This window comes from Petaurus breviceps, unplaced genomic scaffold (assembly GCF_028583685.1).
Source record: "Petaurus breviceps papuanus isolate PSGF00001 unplaced genomic scaffold, PetGlider_PUasm1.0 76, whole genome shotgun sequence".
NCBI classification, from domain to species: domain Eukaryota; kingdom Metazoa; phylum Chordata; class Mammalia; order Diprotodontia; family Petauridae; genus Petaurus; species Petaurus breviceps.
The window spans coordinates 1,834,291-1,855,452 of record NW_027186473.1 but is presented as its reverse complement, the minus strand read 5'-3'; the positions used below and the strand labels follow the sequence as shown (position 1 = coordinate 1,855,452).

The window sequence follows — 21,162 nt, the reverse complement described above, 5'->3', positions numbered from 1 at the left end:
CCTCCAAAGGGACCAGAAGCAGGACCTTGTGGTGAACATTAAAGAAACTGCTGGGTATTTTTCTAACAAAAGTGAGATCAGAAAAGGAAGAGGCAGTTATTCTGAACACTTTTCATTTCTGTTAAAAAAATGTTCGAACAAGTTCAACTACCCAGTGACAAATACCAATTTCACTTTGAAATATCTATTTCTCTTGCAGCAGAGCCTAAATTACGGATGCTAAATTTCCATTATGTAATCCTATGGTTTCTAATCAGTTGTCACACATAATACAATTGTTTAATATATACTGGGGGGGAGGGGTTTGAATCAGTTGGCTGCTCAACTTCTGGACTAATCTGAGTATGAGGTAGACTTATCTAACTAGCCTATACACAATTATTAAAAATTATTTTATGAAGGGCTATTACGTATAAAATCTGTGGGGATGCTGGCCACACCAGAATTTGCCCATTCTGGAAGTCTCTACAAAGCATCTTTTCCTAGAGAAGAAAATTATCTCTGTTGGTTGCTCATTGGCAGTCCTTCAGGCCAATAAAAATTTTGTGATCACAAGGAAAACAAAAGGTATTTTATGCAAATTATCATTCTGATGTTGTCTGTATCAATACTTTCTAGAAGTTTAACATAGTTATCTATAAATGAAAATAAGGTTTAAAAACAAACCTGGATTTCTACTTAGCCTAAAACAAGCATACAAGAGATAACAACTGACTGTAGTAACCATTGGGTCTGACAATCATTAGGCTACTTAAAATAAACACCCGCCACTTCTAGTTTTAATGTTATAATTGTCTTTATCGACGACAGAAAATACTTCCTATTTTTTCCATTATTTCTGAGCATAATCGTCTTCAAAATAAAGAAGTGGGGATACCTGTTTTAAACCACATTTTACTTATAGTTCATGAGAATTAAAGCATGCTCCATGGTAGAAATGAAACACACAAATCATAAAATTAAAATTATGCATGGATTTTAAACAATCTATTTCCTTTCTTGTCAAATAAATATTATTTATTCTGATCTAATAAAGAACATTTAAAACGAAACAAAAATTCTTAGAAAGGAATGTACAGGTTAATTTGATTTTACATTCACTTTATTGCTATAGAAATTTTAGTTATAAAACCATCAGATTACAGATACAGTGATGATAAGGATAGTCACAAAAAAGATCAACTGTGTTATGCAGTTGCTTCTCCAACTTAGTGGATAACTTTCATAAATAGTTGATTAAAGTGAGCTCAATCAAATAAAATAAGAGCAATCAAACAGAATTATTCTAGTCCATTTTAAAAACATTGCCTGCAATACGGACAACTGATGGTTACTGACAAGTTATTAATGAATGTATTTTGATAAAGTCTAAATTACATGCACACATTAAAAAAAAATACTAGTTACAAAGAACTAATATACCCTACTTTGGACCACTGAAGTTTTGCAATACTTTAAATATTTTCCAATCATGCAACAGTAATAAAAATCAGAATGAGTTTTATAAAGGAATTCAGTGAGGCTCAATGAACAGGATTTAACAATTCATACAAATAAAGTCACAGTTGTATACTGTATCCAACTCTCCAAAATTTACCTATTACAGAGAAAGGATACGTACTGTATCATTTTGTAACGTTCGCATGTAACTTTTTAATCAGGTTTGCTGGATGAACATAAAATCTATATGGCATAAACTTCATTATCATCAGAATAAGTCAGCAAGCATAGTAACTCAAGTTTACAATTAATCTTCAGCTTTAAAGGCATTTATTTGATGTGGTGTCTCAATAGTTGCAATCTTTTATGTAAATTCAAGCCTAAGAAACCAAGAAAGTTGGCAGTTTAGAATCTAGATTATGAGATTCTATAAAGATAATACCTGAAGTATCACCACATGTATAAGAAAGAGGAACAAGATTTTGTTTTAGTTTTAGAATCCTAACCTATTCAAATTCTTTGACAAATTCTAGTCAAAGGATCAAATGAATGGAAGATTGCACCTTACAATACATACCTATGGACCTGTCCAAAATGATAATGCAAATGAAATGATTTTACAACCACATATCTAACAAAGCTATTGGTTGAATTTTTTATAGTCAAAATTACCCAAATTTTTAACAAGACAAAGAAGGACTAGCCATTAAAGTATAACAAAACCCTCTTCTAAATTGTGGGCTAAAGAAATTTATTCCATAAAACAGAATACAGTCAATTTGTTTAGATGAAGTTTTAAAATATAAGCAGTTCCACTACTTCTGTTAAAATTATTTTGATTGAAATTATCAAATGGAAGAAAGAATACTGTCTCAACATATCCACAAATATTAAGTTGGGGGCTAAATCAGGAGCTTGCATCACATGCAAAGTATAGCTAACAGGAGCCGGCATGAAAGAAATTAGCAACTTTTTGGATAAGAAATTTATGTAATTGGTGGTGTTAGGCATGGTTTCGTTATTTTAAACTTTTTGTCTTTAGCTTAATAGACTTTTGCCTATAAAATGCAAACCTACTTATATCATGAGCACAATGTTTTTCTCAAAAACCAAAAAGACTTGATTTAACGTACTACAGAATTAAACATTTTTACAAAGAGAAATTACACAACCTAGACCAAAATCAGTGTAATACCTGGCATTTACAATCACCTGCAGAAGTACCAACTGCTTACAATGTTCATGTTACATATAATTTAACCATATGTTAAACTATGCAACTGTTGGTGCCAATCTGCTTATAAAAGCAATGCTCTGGAGACACAGTCTTCTCACAAATAGTGGACATGCAGGTTTCATTATTAGATGTTCAACAACAATCCTCAGTTCATTAAATAAGGTCCTGAAAGATAAGATTATTTTCTTTTATAAACATAAACACAAAGCAACATTATTATAGCAAGTACAAAACAAATAGGAAATTTTCAATTGTTAAGATTCTCCTCACATATAAAATAATTTTTAAAAATGTATTCTAGGGAAAACACATTAAAAAAAACCACGCTACTAAAATCCTCAAAATCTAAGCTTCTTTTATCTCAATTGCCTAGGAAAGGTTGGATTAAAAGCATCTAAAGCTCCTGAATACAAGGGAGTAAGTGGTGAGATGAGGAAGAAAAGCAAAGCAAAAAATCAATTAGGTTTTCTATTCAAATTGTATAACTTCTATGAATTTTTGGTGTTCAGAAATGCTAGAGAATATAATTTCAGGAGTTCCTAATGAGTGAGGTGAAAAGTTCCTTTTAAAATTTACTTTACTGCTTTCCTTCCATAAAAATTAACGGCATCTTCTACCTAGTCCATCATTTTTCTGCAGTGAACACTCTAATGCAAAATAGTGGGCAGAATATAGGCGTTTAGAAGACCTAGAGTACCTCTGATACTTTACTAGCTAGGAAATCAGAGACTCAGTTTTATATATGCAAAATGGGTATAATAATACCAATAGACACCCCTCATAGAATTATCTCAAGTGAGATAATGTATGTAAAGTGCTTTTTAACAAGCCAGTAGCCTGTCTCATTTGCTTAATTTCAAATTTTGCAACTTATTAAAATTTTAAAGTCTATTTTGGAAACCACCTTCATGTGTCATTGGTCAGTACCCAGGTATCTGAAGAGTTATCTTTGATTCCTTCTTTGGGGGGAGGGGCTGTCCATTCCAGGGCTCCTCCTGACCCATTATATATTACAGCTAGGGTGTGGGCTACAGTGGGCATGTAAATTGAGAGGACTTTTATCTATCCCTTCTTATCCAGCCTCTCATGTGCTATAGAAGGGTCTTCTGGCTTTGATAAGTCATATGAGGGTCTGTAGAGAAGAATGTACAGGGAATGAAGGAGGCAGACAGAACAGAGGAGAAAAAATAAAGGAGAAAGAATGCTGGAAAGATGCAGGAGCTGTGTGGATTTGGAAAGAAACAGGAAATTACATGTAACTGGAGAAAAATTAAATGCTAAATAAATACAAGAAAGGGAAAAAATAAGAGGAGATAGAGTATGGGGCAGCAAATAGAAGCCACTGTGGCTGACACTGACCTAACTGACATACCAATGAGAGACTTCCTAAAAGAGGCTGGTGCCAGCAGACACAGAAGGCTCCATGGAAGCTGTCAAGCTTCTCTTGGGCCAATGCTGTGGGCAACCAGGACTATGCCTGATCTTGAGGAATGGGAAAGGGTTCTCTTGGTTCTCCACAGATCCACATAAATCAATGAGGCAGCCAACATTTATTGGTGCGAGGCACCATGCTAAGCAATAGGATACAAAGAAGGGCAGTCCCCTGATCTCAAGAAACTCAGTCTAACGAGGAGACAAGCAAACCACTATTTACAAACAAGATCTAGAAGAATAAATTGGAGATAATAACAGAGGGAAGGCATTAGTACTAAGAGAGGCTGTGAAAAACTTCTTGTAGAGATTTTTGCTGATTTTGAAGGAAGCCAGAGAAGAAAGGAGAGGGCATTATCGCTCTCCAGGCAAGGAAGACAACCAGTGAAAATGCCCAGAGTTGAGTAAAACAACATTTTGTTCAAGGAACAGGATGGAGGCCAGTGTTACCAGATGGAAAAGTATGTGAAGGATAAGAAGACTGGAAAGGTAGGGAGATATAGAGGTTATAAAGGGTTTTGAATGCTAGACAATTTTGTATTTGATCCTGGAGGAGACAAGAAGTCACTGGAGGTTACTGAGTGGGGGAAGGGGGTGCAACAGTTAAGACCTTCACTTTAGGAAAATCACTTTGGTGGCTGAATGGAGGATGACTGGAGTGGAGAAAGATTTGAGGGAGGCAAACCCACTAATAACAATCTAGCTGTGAGGTGACGAGGGCTTTTTACCAGGGTGGAAACGATGTCAAAGGAGAGAATGGATCAAATGTGAGAGATGTTGTAAACGTAAAATCAACAGGACCTAACAACAGACTGGATAGGTGAGAAGAGGGAAGAAAAATAAGGAATCTTAGCTTGTGAGCCTGTGACTAGGAACATAGTGATAGCCTCAATAATAATAAGGAGATTCAGAAGAGGGGAGAGTTTGGAGTAAAGATAAAAAATTCAATTTTAGATATGCTGAGTTCAAGATACCTAAGGAATATCCAGTTTGAGATGTCAATAATGCAGCTGGAGATGAGTTTGGATGTCAGGAGAGAGGTTAGGGTTGGATAAAAAGATTTGGGAATCTTATCAGCTTAGAGATGATAATTGAATCTATGGGAGCTGATGAGATCACCAAGCAAAAGAGTACTGAGGGGACAAAGGGCCCCAGGACAGAGCTTTGGGGACACCCACCATTCAGGGGTGTGATGTGAATGTGACTTTGACTTCAGCAAAGACAACTAAGGAGTGGTCTGATAGGAGGAGACCCCAAATAAAGTATTTTTCATGGAAATGTACAGAGTAAAGACAGTGTCAAAGGATAAAGATTAAGAAAGCAGGATCCTCCAGGCCACCATTGCTGCTTCTATCAAAGCTCTCACTGCCCTCATCAGGGTGAGCAACTTCTGTGGAAAAGAAGCCAAGTCACCCCCACAGGCAAGGCAGTTTAAATGAAGCAACAGGCACCCTGAGGGCTGTCTCCCCCATTAGAACATGAGCCCCTTGAATGAAGGGACTGTCTTACTTTTCTATTTGTATCCCCAGCTTAGCACAGTACCTGGCACAGAGTACACACTTAATGAATGCTTACTGATTGACGACATTCATTCAGACAAAGCCACTGGATGTGGCAATGAAGAAATCACTAGTAGAAGTGGGGATGAGGTCAGAGGTCATGCTGCAAAATGTTAAGTGTTAAGAAGATCCCTTTCTACACTTTTTTATTGTGTAAATAAAACCTGTTCTATGAGTGAAAAAAATTAAGTGCTTTTTTTTCACTCTTATGCTATAAAAATGTCATTTATTATTATTATAACTGTAGTGTAATTGTTGGAAATAGCAAGGGGTATGGATTCAGGACCCTTAGGTCTTGATCTTTCCTACCAGGCTAAGTCACAAAGATTGTCTATATAAATTATTTATTTGTCATAAAATTATTGATACTGTCTTTAATTTACCTTGGAAGAATACTGTGAAGTAGGTGCTTTTGCTAAGGTATCAAAACTATTAGAGTTCAGAAAAACCACAAATTGTTCCTATGTGTCTACTGACATTTCGGAGGTTTTCAATAAACTGTCTTTTCCCACTATCTTAAATTTTCATAGAAATTTGTTTCCAGGTAAACTTTAAGTAGTTTATTAGAAGACATTAGCTACTATTCCTTTAGCTCAGGCCTTATCAGTCTCCTTCATTTCATTATATAACCACAATTTTTTTCTGATCTGTCTAAATGACTAAAGGGTAAGTATGTAGAGAGAAATGGTTGCAGAAAGCATACCTATTAAAATTAACAAGATAATGAAGAATTGAAGAAGGCAATAAAAAAATAAATAAATAATAAATAAAATAATAAAAAATAATTGAAGAAGGCAAACCTTTGGAAAAAATTTAATTGCCTCAATAATGAAGGGGAGTTACAAAGAAATAAGAGCCTGCACACAGTCATAAAAGCCTGCAACAACAATGCTACATAAAGCTCACGTTAGGAGCTTGGCAGAGACTACCCGCCAGCTAAGTGAGCCCTAAATCAGGAAAACAGAGGGGACATATATTAACATAACAAGATAGGGAGGGTAGAAACTCTTCAAGAGTCAATATGGCTTAAAAAAAAACAAGCCCAACATGCTGCAACACAAAAGAAGTCTTTTTGACACTATAGGAAATACTATTAGCTTAATGATGTGGATTTCTGGATAATGGATGAGCCTGGATATATAACTGGCAAGTATAAAAAGACTTGGTGGCAATTTTTACAAACTCATAGGGTTTTGGTTAGAATATATAAAAACAAATCATTAAACTAAACTAATTAATACTTAAGAAGAAAATGATAGATCAATACTGGTAGTTGAGTAACATTTAAAATGAAGCCATGACATCTTTTTTATTTGTTTTACTACAACTTTGGTTAGTAATTTATTTGTTAGCTCAAGTCCTGGTCACCTTATACTTAGGTGGAGAGCCTAAGCTGTGTGACCTGTACACTATCAAAGCAATGATCTTCAAATGCTTTATGTCAATCTGTATGAAGGTGGAGAGAAAAGCCATTAGAAGAGAAAGGATAGGAATAAGCATATACACAGCACCTACTATTTCCAAGGCACCGTGCTAGGTGCTCTTAGTATCCCTATCTTAAAGTTGAGGAACCAAAACAAATAAAGGTTAAGGAACTTGTCCAGGGTCATATAGCTAATAATTGCCTGAGGCTACATTTGAACTCAGGTCTTCCTGACTCCAGGCCTGGCACTCAATCTAGGTGCCACCTCATAAAAGCCAGGTGTATAATTACGAAAGTTGTGCTGTGAATTTGAAACATATGTGTAGTGCAACTACAAGTACATGCTTCCTGTAAAGAGAGAAAATATCCATACACCACTGTGTGAAATACACTATAATGCTTTTACCTGCCTATCACATTTATGAGCTCTGTAAAGTTCTATGTACATAGGAGATAAGGGGCCCTTCAAGGTTTATGTAAGTGCAGGCTGTAGGTGATAAGTATGCAAGTGCCTAATAAACTAAGCACAGGCCAGCCAGTATTCTTCACCCTTTTAACCCACTATGATGTTCAAATGCCTCAAAACGCAGATCAGGAACAAAGAAAAAAATACCCCTTCATCTTCAAAATTAACAAGGGGATAGAAGAAGAGAGATCGAGACAGCCCATGTGCAGTCTCTATCCACCAACACTCCCTGTTTTCCATCAGTGAGTGGCTACACAAACCGGAGACCTTCCCTCCAGGGAGCCAAAGACAGCCTGTGACCTGTGGTAGAATGGGTATCCCTGCAGACATTGCTGTATAAATGAAACCAACAGCACATAAATAATGTGCAAGTCTGTTATTTCCACGCTAAGGGGAACATGATGTATCACTATAGGGAAGCTTTTGTACATGGTAGAGGGGAGATAGAGAAGGGAGGTAGAGTAGGGCTGAGTACTTATTCACTATCCAGGTACTATTAGCTAGGTTCTTACAACTCCAAAACTACATCCTTCCCCAGATACCTTAAATAGATCCTAAATATCCACAGGGTAAAACCTGAACTTGTTAGCTTAACATTCAGGACTCTCACAAGGTCTGAGTCCAACTTATCTTTCTAGGTTTCTTTCCAATTTCAAATGTTTTCTTCCCCCCCCCCCCATCTAAATTCTGCATTTCCTGGGGTCCAGTCAATTTGCTGCTCCTTTGTGAAGGCCCCTTTAGCACTCATTGCCTGTGCTATTTACTGGGCAATTACCTGAAACACTGCTTATTCTGCACTGAGCAGTGATTTCTCTACAATATGGTTACCTGACTTTTCGTGTGTGCCTCATTTGTAAAACTATACTGAGGTTGGGAACTGTCTCATCATCTTTGTGCCATAGTTCTGGTTCTTTCACATAGCAGATAAACAGATTCATGTTTGTTCCTTTGACTTCAGACTACAACAAATGTGACACTTGAGCCCTCCACAAGATCCCTAGTTTCATCATGAGTATATGTGTCTGCTCCCTTCACTAACACAGTTTAGCAGAGTCTTTGTCAGTTCCTGTGGCCAAAAATATTCACCCCATGATAAACTACAGCCTAGGGATAAGTCTCTCTAAACCTAGGCGGCCAACCAACAACAGGCACATAATTCACTGCAAGACACAAAGCTTTTCAAGTTTGGAAGAACCAGTCAGAGCTTATGCTCCCTCCTGAGACAAAGCCTTCAAGAATACAGGGCCTCCTGCACAACAAGACATTTAGTGCACTTTGTAAAAATATTATGCAGCTAATAATGCAAGCCACACTTATGCAATAAAAATATACTAAAATTTTCTTAAATTTAAGAGTAAATTTCAACTATTTCTAAATTTTAACATGGCAGCTATGTATTAGATCATAGAGAATATATAAAGCTAAGGATTATGGTGCCTTTGTTCCTTAAAGGTAAGTCTAAAGTCTTTTGTATGATGTTATCTTACCGACAATATGGATTTCTTCGGGAGGAGTATCGCAGAGTAAGAAATCTGTAGTATATGAAAGGCTGGAGTAAGCTTCCTTGCCCACTAGAATAAAATAACAAAAACCCAAATGTAATGAATATATAATATGATTAAATTCATTCTATTTCACTATCAAACATTTTGCTGTATCCTCATACTTTATTTAACACATTTTGGCTGAAGAGTTGGTACAAGAGAGGAAAATACGTACCATTTGTTCAGCAGTTTTAATGATCCCAAACTTCTCTCTAAATCAAAAATTCATCTTTATAACTTTACATATTTAATAATGTATATCTTTATCAATATTTCTGTGAGGATGTTATATGATTTTAAATCACAAAACAGCACAGGTATCTAACCTATGAGTCATCCAAAGAACAAAGTAGAAATATGCAGTAGAGTATAAAAGTATAAAAGAACAAAGTAGAAATAAGCAGACTGTGACATTTCATCAATAAAGAACAAAGAAAAGAAGTAGTGTAAAAGAGATCAGAGATGTGGACTGGAATAGGAAGTGGGCAAATCATATATCAAGAAAAAAGGGGGGGGGCCCCCTAAGTGGCGTGGTAAATAGGGCACTGGCCCTGAAGTCAGGAGGACCTGAGTTCAAATGTGGCCTCAGACACTTGACACACTCACTAGCATGTGACTTTGGGCAAGTCACTTAACCCCAATTGCCCTCCAAAAAGAAAAAAAAAAGTGGATAGCTTATGCACTCTACTAGTATCTACAAAATAACCAGGAGATCTTTAATATCTCCACAAGTTTGATGACCACATTTGGGATATTGAATAGTGGATTTAGAGGAGAACATAGACAAGAATGACCAAAAAAGAAAAGGTATGAATGGGTTGCAATGTGCAATTTTGGAGGGAAGACCTAATCAAGAAGATCACAGATTCATCAAAGTTTCAAAAGAAGCAAATATTACCAGTATAATGCCCACCATGGAAACACAGATATATAGACAGACTTAGATACATATGTGTGTATATACACACACAACTTTTACATACGCATACACCTATCCTTTAAATGAAACCCTGTAAGATGGTGTTTTACCAAGCTAAATCAAGGACTTTTCTTAGTCACCAAAGAATGAGCACAGAAGGACCTTGTATTCTCTTTATCTTTTACTATATGAGTGAGTGGGTGTGAGTGAGAGAGACGGACAGACAGAGACTAGCAGCATGGTCAAGGAAACATACTGCTTAGCATTTCCTTTAGTTAATGGGCCAAATATTATCTATCCTCTTAGTCAAAACCATAATATTACTCAGCATAAATTCTTCTAATTAAGATGTATGACAGCAATGAGATGAGATATTTGTAAAGTGCTTAGTACATGTCCAAGACATATTAGGTGTTGAATAAGAATTTATTCCCTTTCTTATTGTATGGAAGACAATGATAGTCTATAAGCAAGAAAGGTTAGTAGAACATCTGTTCACTTCATACGAGATGAAAAAATATGTTTTAACTATTTAAAGGCTGAATTGCTATGAGGACTATCTTAAATTCTGCTATTTATTAAGCAAAATAATATTTTTAGATTTGGAAATCTGACATAGGCACAAGTTAAAACTATTTCCTTATCTGACATTACATCTTGTACCCAGTTAAACAAAATGAAACAACTCACAGAAAAAAAAATAACCAAACCTAGGAATTGGGAAATCTAAGGAATAAGCAGAAGTAATCTTAAATTCCTCAGAATGAGGAACCATGTTTTCAGATTATACAAACAAATGCTTGCCTAATTGAATTGAAAAGAAGCAGGAAGATATAATAGAAGCCTTCACCATTGACTGTCATGACCTTCAACTTTGCATCTAATAATTAATAAGGAAGGAATGAAATTACTTAAATGCATGAAAAGATTTGCCTGAAGTCACATTTGCCTGAAGTCACAGAAAGAGACTAGAACCTCAGTTTGCTGACTACCAATCCAAGGCTACCTCCTGGCTTATCACTTAGTTTGAAAAAGACTGAAGGAGATATGAAGAGTTTTCAGGTATATGAAAGGATAATGTATAGGCAAGTAATAGTGAACAGCATTTCTATCCTCAGGGGAAAAGAATAAATGGCCTTACATTATTATAGGAAGAACATACTGCTCCAAAAAGAGCAAAACACAAACTATGGAATATCTTAATCTCTCTTAGAAATTAGCCAACAGGAAAGAAAAAGACACATGCATAGGTGTACATGGGATTTAAGTTCATCTAGGGCAGTGACCACTTCATTTTTGTCCTTGTATCCCAAGTACCTATCACAGAGCAGCTGACACACAGTGGGTGCTTAAAAAACATCTATCAAGTATAACAGTAACACATTAGCCTCTGTTTATCAATTACTTAATACCATTAACCTAAAAATAATGAATCAAATGGAGTACTTGTATTCTTACCTGAGAAGCATAAAAACTGTAGCAGGCATCAAAAAAATTTCATTACATGCAATAAATTTCAGAATGTTCTGTTGATTAGCATTTAATTTTTCCAAAATAGATCTCAGTAGAGGCAAACTATTTGAACCCCTTGCCTTAAAAAAAAAAAAGGCAAATTAGAAACTGCAAAACATTATTTGATTTCCCAATCCTTTATAAAAGTCACAATTAATAATGTAAAGGAAAACACTTCTAAAAGACATCAGAATTCAGATAACATATATCTAATCTTGCCCTCCAGAGTTCTAGATGCACTATACACTTCTGTGTTCTTAGGAGGATGATGGTAAAACTATAGTTGCAAGTTGTTAGATATGATGTCATTTAAAGTTACATGGTAGTTTGCTTTGCTTAACTGTTCTGTTATAAACAAGGTCTCTATAAGAGGAACAGTTTATTGGGAAGTGACATGGCATAAAAAAATGAAAAATCGCCAACAAGAATTTTAAAATATATGTATAAACATGCCAACTATGTACAAATAGGGGTATCTGATACTTATCAACAACTGGTAACATCAGAAAGAGGCTTACTTCAAATGTGTCTTTTACCAAAGACAATTTTATTTAGTTCTATAATCTTCAACTATCCAATAATGCCCATAAACCTCAAAATAAATAAAACTTCTAAAAGATACTGTGCTTTTAGTTTTTATTGTTTTAAGGACATTTTATATACTTTAAAAGTAAACAAAAAATGAGAACTTCCCAAAATGTTTTTCTTTTTCAATGTTTTTAGATTTTCTGTTCCCCTCAGATGACAGCAAGTTAATGTACAAAGCTGATGATAATTTCCCTTACTATATTAAGATCAAGTGGTGTTAAATGGGTTAAAAATGTGACAATTTTGCTAGTCAATTGTGTAAATAAGGATGCCTCACATTTATATTGTAATTTAAGGTTTACAAAGCACCTTGCAAAAGAGTCAATGAATGGATAAAGGGTCAGAAAAAGGTTCAGATTCTGACTCTGATATGCTATGTGAATAGGGGCATGTCACTTTACCTTCTCAGTGCCCCTAAGATAATGATCTAAGATTCAATTTACAAATGGATTCAGAGTTCATTGGTGAAGGAAGTTTCCACACTGGGTATTCCCAACATTAATTAAATCACAGGACCAGATTTAAAACAATAATGACAAAAACCTTACAGACTAGGATATTACCTAGTCCAATTACCATTCTTTTTGCAGAATCACAGTGACTATAAGAATAGGAAAAAACCCTAGCACAATACAGAAATGAGACTTTTATTCACTCTAGAGCATTTATGCTCCAAAATAGGCATAAAAAATGCCAGGTTTATATGTCATTCTCCACCTTTAAGAAAAAAACAGAAGCAGGTCTAAATATCAATGTATAAAGAACCCCAGGGGCAGCTAGGTGGCACAGTGAATAGAGCACTGGCCCTGGAGTCAGGAGGACCCAAGTTCAAATGTGACCTCAGACACTTAACACAAAAACCAGCTGTGTGACCTTGGGCAAGTCACTTAACCCCAATCCCTCCCCCCACCAAAAAGAAAAAAAAATATGTAAAGAACCTAGACCATCCAGCACATCAGAGCTGAAGGAGAATAAGGGTCCAAAAAAACCCTAGGATTATGAAACAGAGATCATAAAGTTTTGGAACAAAGTGTCATTTTTCTCAACAACAATCATGAAAAAGTCAAAATTACAATCATTAAATTATCACCTAATTTAATAGTAGAGATAAATGGAAACAGAAATTTGCTTGGCATCCTAACTGCTAAAATGCCTTAGTATTCTTACATATAAAAAAATTAACTACAATGAGATTTTAAAATTTTATCAAGTGACATACTTACATCAAGAACCTTTTTTGTATATGTAGCAGCATGAAGTAAAGAGAATAACAAGACTGGAAAGATACTCACTGAAGTAAGGAATTAAGGAGAATATTTAAGATTCATCAAATAGTTTAAGACAATTTATACTTCAGCTAATTATATTCAAATGATCATCCCATCCAGAGCCAAAGGGAAGAAAAAACAAAAACAAGTATAGAAATACAAACCTAGATTATCCAAAATTTGAGTATATTAGTAGTGCTTAAATTTTTTTTTTTATAACTAAACATTGGTATCTATAAAAAGGAAAGATTAAAGCAGATATCATTCTTTTAAGGTCAGACTTATTTATGTCACAAGATCTATTGTACATATTGAATAAAGTTTTGTCTCTAATGATCAATAAAATGACATATACTTCTTTGGGTGCCTTAAGAGACCTTTCTATTCAAGGATGGTTCCAGTGTAGGTTACAGCTAGGTGGCACAGTGGATAGCATGCCAGGCTTGGAGTAAGGAAGATTCCTCTTAAATTCAAAACTGACCTCAGATACTTAATAGTTGTGTGACCTTGGGTAAATCATTTAACCCTGTGTGCCTCAGTTTCCTCATCACTATAATGAGATAGAGAAAGAAATAGCAAACCATTCCAGTAATTCTGCCAAGAAAACCCCAAACGGGGTCAGATATAACTAAAAATGACTCAACAACAACAACAACAAACTACTATAGTTTCAAACCTAGTTGGCCTCAAAGAATGATTTGGCTAATCCAAACCACAGAGAAACAAGGAGTCTAATGTGAACAAAAAGAAACAAAAATCACAAGAATTTCTTAAATCAGTCAACTGTACTAGAGTACATTACGCTACACTGTTATGTGTTGCTATTTATTGTTCAGCCATTTTTCAGTGACCCCATCTTGAGGTTTTCTTGGCAGAGATACTGGAGTGGTTTGCAATTTCCTTCTCCAGCTCATTTTACAGATGAGGAAACTGAAGCAAAGAGAGTTAAGTGATTTGCCTGGAGTCATGCAGCTGTAAGTGTCTGAGGTTGGATTTGAACTGAGGAAAATGAGTCTTGCTTCCAGGCCTGGCACTTGATTATAACTGTGCCACCTAGCTAACCAGAAATGTCACTGGGTTTTCTCTGTGCCAGGGAAGGAGATGATCTAGGACAAGGGACTATGGATGAATCTTCCTTGGAACAAGTCAGCAGGCAGGAGAGGGAGGCAAAGCCAAGAAGCCCCATCTAATACCACAGACATCTGATTCCTTAGAACCCCAGGACAAACTAGCAACAACCTGAATGTTCAAAAGTTCTAACACATGAGGTATAATACTGAAACTCATAAATTAATACAATCACATATTACTATGGGAAATACTGGGTGAAATGAATACTTATTGATTAGGTACCATGATAACCTAGCATCCAGGATTTGTTGAGCCCTGTCATATAGATCATACTGCTAAAGTTCAAGGTAAAAACTGTAGATAAGGATACTTGTAACTGGGTAAGAGTTGACAAAGATGAGAGAATACAAAAGGTAGTGGCAGCTATCCTCTAATAAAGCCTGGGCCAGGAAAGCCCTGCTTAACTGGAAGTGTGGTAATCTTTGGTGTAACCTCAGAGCACTGGTGAGAGCATTTGCCAGCAAGGCACGCTGATAAAAGCTGGCTGCTTCATGCAACCTGCAAATTACCAAAGGAAAAATTATCATACAATACAAACAACCACCTCGAATCTTCCTCAATGGGGAATTGCATCATAATTGCACAACACTCAAATCCACTGCTTACCAATGATGGATGAGATTACTTTATAAATATTCTTCAGATATTATTAAAAGCAGCCTCACTTCATACAAATGCTTATCAGCAGCTACCAGGTTTTATAAAGAAAATAGTCTTTCTAACCATTAAATAAAACAAAGTTTTAACAGCTGAAACTCATTACCTGACTCAACCAAAACATTTCTGCTTATAACATTAGTTTCCTAAAAAACTAAAGAATACAATCTACCTAAATTTTTAAAAAATGACCAGATTTTAAGCCCCTAGAGAGCAGAGATTGGTTTATTCATCCTTATATCCCCAAAGATACCTAGAAATTCTTTAAAAATAGTTGGCTTTAAAAAACACTTGCTGAATTCATGACCAAAATAAACATGCAAAATAAAGCAGACATAATACATACCCAAGAAGAGGAAGAACAAATAAAGCAGAACAATAAACTGTGAATAATCGAGAAAGCCACATTGCCGTGTCCAGCTTATTGGTCATCATAAATTGCTATATTGAAAGAGGAAAAACAATTAAGAAAATTTTTAGTAAATTAAACCTGAAAGTTCCATCCTGTTAGGACAAAGTAGTATTTTTCCAAAACAAAATGATTTAAAGTTACCCTTTAAATTTTCCTTCAGTACACCAGTTAAAATCTTCCAAGTTTTTCAATTTCAAAAAACATATACTATATTCAGTAAGTTTGTATGAGTATATCAGGATGAAATAAATTTCACATTACAGTAATTCATAGATATTACTAGTAAAGACAGCTTTTATGTTATTATTTCAAGAAAATAAAAAAGTATCAAAATACAAAAAATGAAAATTATAACTAAATGGAGAAAACTGATTAGATAAGAAATAATAGCGGCAAGTAGATTACAATTTTTAACAAAGACCAAAAGTCCTCCTCTATAATACATGATTTAATATTCATATTTTGCATTTTTTTTAAAGAACAGATTAAGCTCAGGAAAACTGCAGATTGTGAGAGATTTTGAAAACAACATGGAAGACATTAACACCTGGTACACTTTGGTTCAAATGAATCTTACTAAACCCTATTTCTGCAAACCAGAGGAATTCTTCAATAGCCACTAGCATTTCTGGGGCTCTCCACAGTAATTAAAAGTATTTTTCTAAGCTCTCTTTAACAGTGTGACTCTTCTATCATCAAATTTCTCATCATCTTCTTATATTACTTTGTAAAAAGGATGGATGCTCCCAAGACTTCAACCTGTCATTCCCCATTTTCTTGTCCATCTCCTGCTTAACTAAAAACAAACCAAACTCCCTTATTTTCTTTTGTGGCTAGCCATACTTCTGCATCCACCTTTACAAATCTTGGCCTAGTTTAGCTAGCAAATTTCTTTCTTTCCTCATTCAAAAATTTGGCTTAAATCTGATGTTTATTTTTTGGCACTTCAAAAGTGAATTTAAATTTTCATTCCACCCCATCAGTACAAATTATACTTCTACTTTGTATCACTTCTTCAGTTTCCAATTAAAAAAAATGAAGATTAAGGGGAAATAATAATAACCATATAGTTCTTTAAAAGTTGTGAAGGAATTTACATATATTCTCCCATTTGAGCAAGTTACTTAACCCCGATTGCTTTAAAAAAAAAATTATGACCAAATAAAAGATAGAGGATCACAGAAGAATCTTAGATAATTGTGGTTACATAAAATTTAAAAGTTCTGAACAACCATATCCAATAAAACTAAGATTAAAAGAGAACTGGGGGAAAAAAAGACCTTTGCATCAAGTTTCCCTGACACAGGTCTCATTTCCAAGATCTGTAAGGAACTGATTCAAATTTATGAGATTAAGAGCTATTCCCCAATTGAGAAACTGTCTAAAGATATGAACAAGCAGTTCTTAAGGAAAGAGAACCAGACTATTTATAGCCATGTGAAAAAAATGTTCTATATCACTAATAATTTAAGGAATACAAATTAAAGTATTTCTGAGATCTCACCCCACACCTATCAGATTGGCAAAGCTGACAAGAAAGAAAATGAGCGTTTGAGGGGGTATGGGAAAGCAAGCACGCTATTGCCCTAAGTGTAGCTGTAAACAGGTCCATCTATCCTGGAAAGCAAGTGAGTAAACCACAACAATGTATATGATAACATCAGTATTATAAGAACTAACAATTATGAAGATTTGATTAAACTGATGAAGAATGAATTAGTAGAAAGAGAACAATTTATACCACAACAGCAACATTATAAAAACAAGCAACTTTGACAGCTGGATTGTATTCCAGAGTAGCAATGATGAAGCATGCTATCTCCCTCCTGACAGAGATGTCACTGATTCAGAGTGCAGAAGCAGATATACTTTTTTGAAAGTAATCGGTGAGGGAATCTGTTTTGACTATGCACATTTATTATTTTGACTATGCATATTTCTTTTTTCCCCCCAATGGAGTGGGGGGACTAGAAGGATATAAAATAGATTTAATTTAAAAAAAATTAATTTTAGTGAGGACTAGAAGCTTAATAATAGAAGTTTTAATAACTTAAAATTTCAATAAGACTTTTGAAAAACCCTGCATTTATGCTGAATGTAACATCTGAGGGGTCAAAAAGGAGGCTCTAGGCCCTAATTAAAACCATTGACACTCCATAGTACAGCCTGAATAAGATCAAAATATAATTCATTTGATTTTAATGTATAATAAAGGAAATAGATAAACAAGTATGGTTTTCCAGGTCACTATGACCCCACAAGGATGTTTTGTATATAGTATGATTTGGTGATCCTTGTTTCTTTTGAGCTCAACACCCCTGTTCTAAGTTATTCTTATATATCATTATCTTCAACAGTGGATGACTTAAAAAAGTAGATAAATTCGCAGGGATGATGTAAGATGCTGCCCTAAGGCCTTAACATAAGTCCCTCTTAACACAAACTCTTCCTTTTGAAATGGATATTATTTAAAATGCAGGTGTTTTGTTCTATTCAGAGGAATAATATCTCAAATAGTATGATCTTCATACCCCTTAAATTGTTGACTATCAAAGGCAGTGAAGAAGACATCACTCACATTCAATGCTTTTCAGGGAGAAGAAAAGCAGGAGGGCAACCAACAGAATTTTTTTAAAAAGGTGATTGAAGTGCTGCTAACATAGGCAGGGTAGCACATCAATAAGTGATGGATTTGGAAGGCAGACTACCTGGGTTCAAATTCTGGCCCCTGGTATAACCTTTCCTACAATTGCTGTTATTTTTCAGTTTGTTCCATTCTTCCTCCACTCCCTGGCCCTCTCTGTCCATGGGGTTTTCTTGGCAAAGATACTGAAGCAGTTTACCATTTCATTCTCCAGTGGCAAACAGAGGTCAAGTGACTTGCCCAAAGTCACACAACTAGGACATTTCTGAGGCTGGATTTGAACTCAGATCTTCCCGACTCTAAGCCCATTGATCTGTCCACTGCCCTAGCTACCTCTAAGCAGTCTACAGGTAAAGTGAGGGCCTGGACTAGATGAAGCCCTAAATCTAGTATCTATGCTTTGGGCCATAAAGACTATTTACAGTCTAGTCTAAATTCCTATTTTCACAGAAGCTTAAGCCCCAAGAATAAGAACTAAGTTCACACAAAGTTCTGAGGCAGGATTCCAACACAGGTTGGTCTCTCTTACCCAATGGTCTTTCCACGAGATTCCCCCCTCCTCCCACCCTCTGGTTTCTCTTCTTCTCTTCCTGGTCTATTTCCCTGCTTTCCCCTCCTCCTCCTCCTCTTCCTCCATCCCTACCTCTCCTGCCCTCCAGGGGAACCCAGGATAAGACCATTCCGGAAGCAGCAGTGCTCAGGGAACACCACCTGTAGCCCTCCATCAGGACTGACAGGCCTGAAATGCCCACGCTTCCGGGGTGCGCCGACAAGGCCTCCCTCCCTCCCTGGGACGCCCCTCCCCCTGCACCCCCGCCCCACCCCTCCGAGCACTTACCACGGCGCCCGCCCCTTGGGGGCCGTTCGGGGCTGGATCCGCCATGAGGGAGAAGTACGAGAGAGGGAGACCCTGCGGCAGGAGAGAAGAGAGCAATGAGGCAGGAGTCAGCGCCCGCTCCTTCTGACCCCGGAGCAGGCCCCCCTCCCCCACCCCGGGGCTGCCCCCGAGCCCCCTCCCCACCCCTCATCTCGCGGCTGCCCCGCCCCCTCAGGCGCCTCCCGCCCCCGCGGCCCCTGGCGGCGGAGGCCCTAGACCAGGAGCCTCCCAAGCAGCCTAGGCCCAGGAGGAAATACCTGCTCGGATCCCACAGTCAGGTTCGTGCGGACTGCGGGATGCGGAGCGGCGAAGGCGGCTCCAAGCGCCCAGGGAGGCCCGCTCTCCGCCCCGGCCAGCCGGCAGCAGTCCCAACCTTAGCAGCCGCAGAACCTTGGGAACCCGGAAGTGATTTCGTTACATCCGGGGGTGTGCTTAGGGACCCGGCGACCTCCGCAGCATGACCGGAAGTGTAGTTAGCGCTTCGGACCCCGCCGCCGGGCAGACTCCCTGGGGTAGGGTGAAGTTTAAGGTTAAATTCTGGAATGCGGGCGCGATTTGCCTGCCTAGACAAATTGGTCCCCTTCTGCGCCTCTCCGCCCCGGAAATGGGTCTTAGGCTCCTAGATCTAGAGCGGGTCGAGATCATTTTACAGATAAGGAAATGGAAGCCGAGAGGCGGAGCGAGTTGTCAGTGGGTACACGATTGGCAGAGACAGAATTTGAACCCTTTGCTTTCTTCCCCACCGTGCCCCACTGCTTATCTCCACGGTTCTTCCCGAACCCGCACCGAGTAACCTCCGACCCATTCTGGCCCCAACGCGAGGTGTGGCAAAGCAGCCCCTGCCGAGGAATGGGGATGCCCCTCGCCGGGGCTGTGGGTCCGGATGTTTTCATACCGGTGATGGACCGGTTTCTTAGGCTGTCCGTTCTTCCTTCCTTTGTCCTAGCTGACCCCAGAAGTCTTAAGGTAGAAGAATAAAATGTAAGAGCTGGAAGGGTCCTGGGAGGTCATGTAGGCAAATTCGTTGTTTTGCAGATGGGGAGACTGAGGCCCGGAGGGCTTGTGATTTGCCTGTGGTCGATCATACGGGTAGTAAGCCCCAGAGTTGACACTGGCCCAGATCCTCCGGTTCCAACTCCTTTTTCTGCTCTAGTGTGTGACCAATCAGCCAACGCTTGCCAGTATTTATTTAGCGCCCGGCGCTGGAGATAGAAATACTAGTGAAACCGTCCCTGTTCACTATGAACTTGCAATTTGATGGGGGAGGGGAGTTATGGAGAGACAACAAATACATCTAAAAAGATTCCGCAGCAATTTAAAGTTAGTAAATGCAATTTGCATGAAGTAGTTAAATGCAAAGTTATTTGGGAGGGAGAGCAATTGGGAGGATGAGAAAAGGCTTCAAGTAGGTGAGGTTTGAGCTGCCTCTTAAACTCCAGTTACAAGAAGAGAGGCAAGGAAGGAGTGCAAAGGAACATAGGGCACCTTGTTCGGATCACAGTGTGGGAGGAGGAGTAATGTGCAATGAGGTTAGAAAGATCAGTTGGGGCCAGATTATATAAGTTTCTAAGAATTGTGCAGAGGGGTATATATTATATCCTAGATTTAATAGGGAGTCCCTAGAGTTGGTTGAACTAGGGAGTCACGTTGTCTTTAGGAAAATTACTTTGGAGGCTTAATATTAGATGGATTGGAGTGGGGAGAGACTTGAGGCAGGAAGACCAATAATTATTGCTGTTGCAATAATCTAGGTGAGAGATGCCATGGGCCATAACTAAGGTGGTAACCTTGGAAAGAAGGAAATTGAGTACGAGGTAGAAAAGATAAGTAGAAACAGCAAGATGTGGGGACTGAGTGGATGTGTGAGAGGAGAGTGAGAAGTGCCGGATAATGCCGAGATTACAAACCTGGGAAACTGGAATAATGATGGTACCTGTCAGTTCTTTTTCTGGGACTCAGTTTCCTCATCTATAAAATGGGAATCCCACTGTTTCCTTCCGTTATTAAATCCTATGATCCTGAGTAAGCACGGTAAAGTTAAAGTGAAGCAGAGA

At 37.5% G+C, this 21,162-nt stretch overlaps 1 protein-coding gene across 2 annotated transcripts; it reads right to left on the bottom strand.

Moving 5' to 3' along the window:
* Positions 1–1,084: 1,084 nt before the first annotated feature.
* On the bottom strand, positions 1,085–19,548 carry TMEM33 (transmembrane protein 33). 2 transcript variants are annotated; one of them, XM_069105152.1, is made up of 8 exons: positions 19,366–19,548; positions 19,070–19,141; positions 15,522–15,616; positions 14,829–15,016; positions 13,343–13,410; positions 11,478–11,611; positions 9,044–9,127; positions 1,085–2,842 (listed from the first exon to the last, which is right to left on the bottom strand). In XM_069105152.1, the coding sequence occupies exons 2-8, from the start codon at positions 19,112–19,114 to the stop codon at positions 2,713–2,715; spliced, it is 744 nt and encodes a 247-aa protein (XP_068961253.1). In that variant the 5' UTR covers positions 19,115–19,141; positions 19,366–19,548; the 3' UTR covers positions 1,085–2,712. The 2 variants fall into 2 exon arrangements, with proteins under 2 accessions (XP_068961253.1, XP_068961254.1); XM_069105153.1 differs by lacking the exons at positions 19,070–19,141; positions 19,366–19,548 and adding an exon at positions 18,875–19,008.
* Positions 19,549–21,162: the final 1,614 nt, after the last annotated feature.